Consider the following 2,308-nt stretch of genomic DNA (forward strand, 5'->3'; position numbering starts at 1 on the left):
TAGACTATAGACTAGACTATAGACTAGACTATAGACTAGACTATAGACTAGACTATAGATTAGACTATAGACTAGACTATAGACTAGACTATAGACTAGACTATAGACTATAGACTAGACTATAGACTATAGACTAGACTATAGACTAGACTAGACTATAGACTAGACTAGACTATAGACTAGACTAGACTAGACTAGACTAGACTAGACTAGACTATAGACTAGACTATAGACTAGACTATAGAGTAGACTATAGACTAGACTATAGACTAGACTGCAGAGTAGATTATAGACTAGACTATAGACTAGACTGTAGAGTAGACTATAGACTAGACTATAGACTAGACTGTAGAGTAGACTATAGACTAGACTATAGACTGGACTGTAGAGTAGACTATAGACTAGACTATAGACTGGACGATAACCTGGATTATAGACTAGACTATACTTAAAACTAGACTACGTACCATAAAGTAGACTATAAACTGGACTATAGACTAGTCTATAGACTTGACCATGCACTAGACTATAGGCTATACCATAGGTACGACTAGACTTTAGACTACAAATTTTATTCTGATTGGAAGAGTTGTTTGGAAATGTCACATATATTTCAAAAATAATTCGGTTCTATCCCACTGTTCGCTGTTAAATTTTAATAAACCACAATATATTCATTAAAAATGAAATCTGATAAACTGTTCTTTCTATATACATATGTATCTTTCATATCGTCATTACATCTCTTCTCTTATCAACACTAAAATAATATAATACCATCACCGGCTAACACTACCTCTAGCAACAGACTTGTCTCAACTTCACTCATTCGTAATCATACTAATTGCCCCTCACCCACAACAAAACACCTCCCGTTAACAACCTAACCACCCCATTAGAAGCAAAAACAATTCATAATAATATACGATATGAATTGTTTATACTTTTAAAATTTATTGCTATAAAATCGACAACTAGAACTTAAGATCATAAACGAACAAAATAAATAAAATAAAAAAAATGTTAAATACAAAAACGTCTTATCGTTTATTCTTTTATAAGATTACAGTTTTAAAATAAACTCATACAGCCACATTGACACTCACACAACTTAAAGGGGAAGCGAGAATACTTGAACCTGGGAAATTGTTTGGTTTGACGAATGGAAATTGTCTATGGCTGGTCTACAACAGTTAGTTGAAAACGCTCTAAAGTGTAACATGAGAAAAGTGTAAAGATCGAAAGAAAATAAATATTAAAAAACTGAATGAAAGGATTTAAAGATTTTGGAATAACTGTGGAACTCTGTGATAAATAAAAATCTTCCTTATTAATATTAAACTATTAGATTTTTTAAATCAAAATGGTTAAACTCAATAAACGTTTATTGCCTATTAAGGCTCATTATTTCTTTTTTATGGCGGGTAAGTTAGTTTTTCCTAAAGAAAATACATTTTTTCTTAATCATGTTTATTCCCCTATTAAAGCCATGGGTCCCATTTTACCTCAGCTATCTGTATGGGGCAAAGAAATAGGCATAGCACCCGAGGTCATGGGTTATATTACCTCTATTTTGCCCGTGATGTATGTTATAGCTAAACCTTTGTTTGGTTTTGTTGCCGATTATTTTACGGTAATTTTTATTTTTTTTATTTTTTAATTTTAATGCTGTTAAGGTATGTTTGTTTTAGCATTTTCGCAAATTAATTTTTATTGGCCTGATTATGGCCATGACTTTGGCTTATGCCGCTTTCTATTTTGTGCCTCAGCCTCAATTGTCTTCTATACCCTCGGACGAGGTTTGGAATGTTACATTAAATTTAAAGGAATTGCCGATTTGTCATAAGGAGGTAAGTAAATATTAGAAGCTAATTTAATAAATCATCTCTATATGAAAATACATATCCTCAAATGGACTTATTAGGGTTGTATTTCTTAATTAGAGTCTAGTATAGTCTATAGTCTAGTCTATTGTCTAGTCTATGGTCTCGCCTAGTCTATAGCCTTGTCCATTATCTAGTCTATAGTCTAGCCTTTAGTGTTGTTTTAGTCTAGTCTATAATGTAGTATATATTATATAGACTATATAATATAGTATACAAATAAGTCTAAAGTCTAGTCTATATACAATTATATAGTCTAGTCAATGTTATAGTCTATACTGTAGTCTCTAGTCAAGTCTATAATCTAGTCTATGGTTTAGTCTATAGTCTAGTCTATAGTCTATAGTCTATAGTCTATAGTCTATAGTCTATAGTCTATAGTCTATAGTCTATAGTCTATAGTCTATAGTCTATAGTCTATAGTC

General features: G+C 31.4%; 2 protein-coding genes across 6 annotated transcripts in view; one reads left to right on the forward strand and one right to left on the reverse strand.

The window, feature by feature from the left end:
- The window catches only part of LOC111684417 (antichymotrypsin-2-like), an 81,588-nt gene that overhangs the window by 42,076 nt on the left and 37,204 nt on the right, over positions 1–2,308 (reverse strand). The window lies entirely within an intron of this gene.
- On the forward strand, positions 1,039–1,880 carry LOC111684415 (major facilitator superfamily domain-containing protein 6). The gene is made up of 3 exons (XM_023446575.2): positions 1,039–1,424; positions 1,488–1,633; positions 1,692–1,880. Exons 1-3 carry the CDS (start codon positions 1,364–1,366, stop codon positions 1,863–1,865), a joined length of 381 nt encoding a protein of 126 aa, XP_023302343.2. The 5' UTR covers positions 1,039–1,363; the 3' UTR covers positions 1,866–1,880.

This window comes from Lucilia cuprina, chromosome 6 (assembly GCF_022045245.1).
Source record: "Lucilia cuprina isolate Lc7/37 chromosome 6, ASM2204524v1, whole genome shotgun sequence".
NCBI lineage: Eukaryota > Metazoa > Arthropoda > Insecta > Diptera > Calliphoridae > Lucilia > Lucilia cuprina.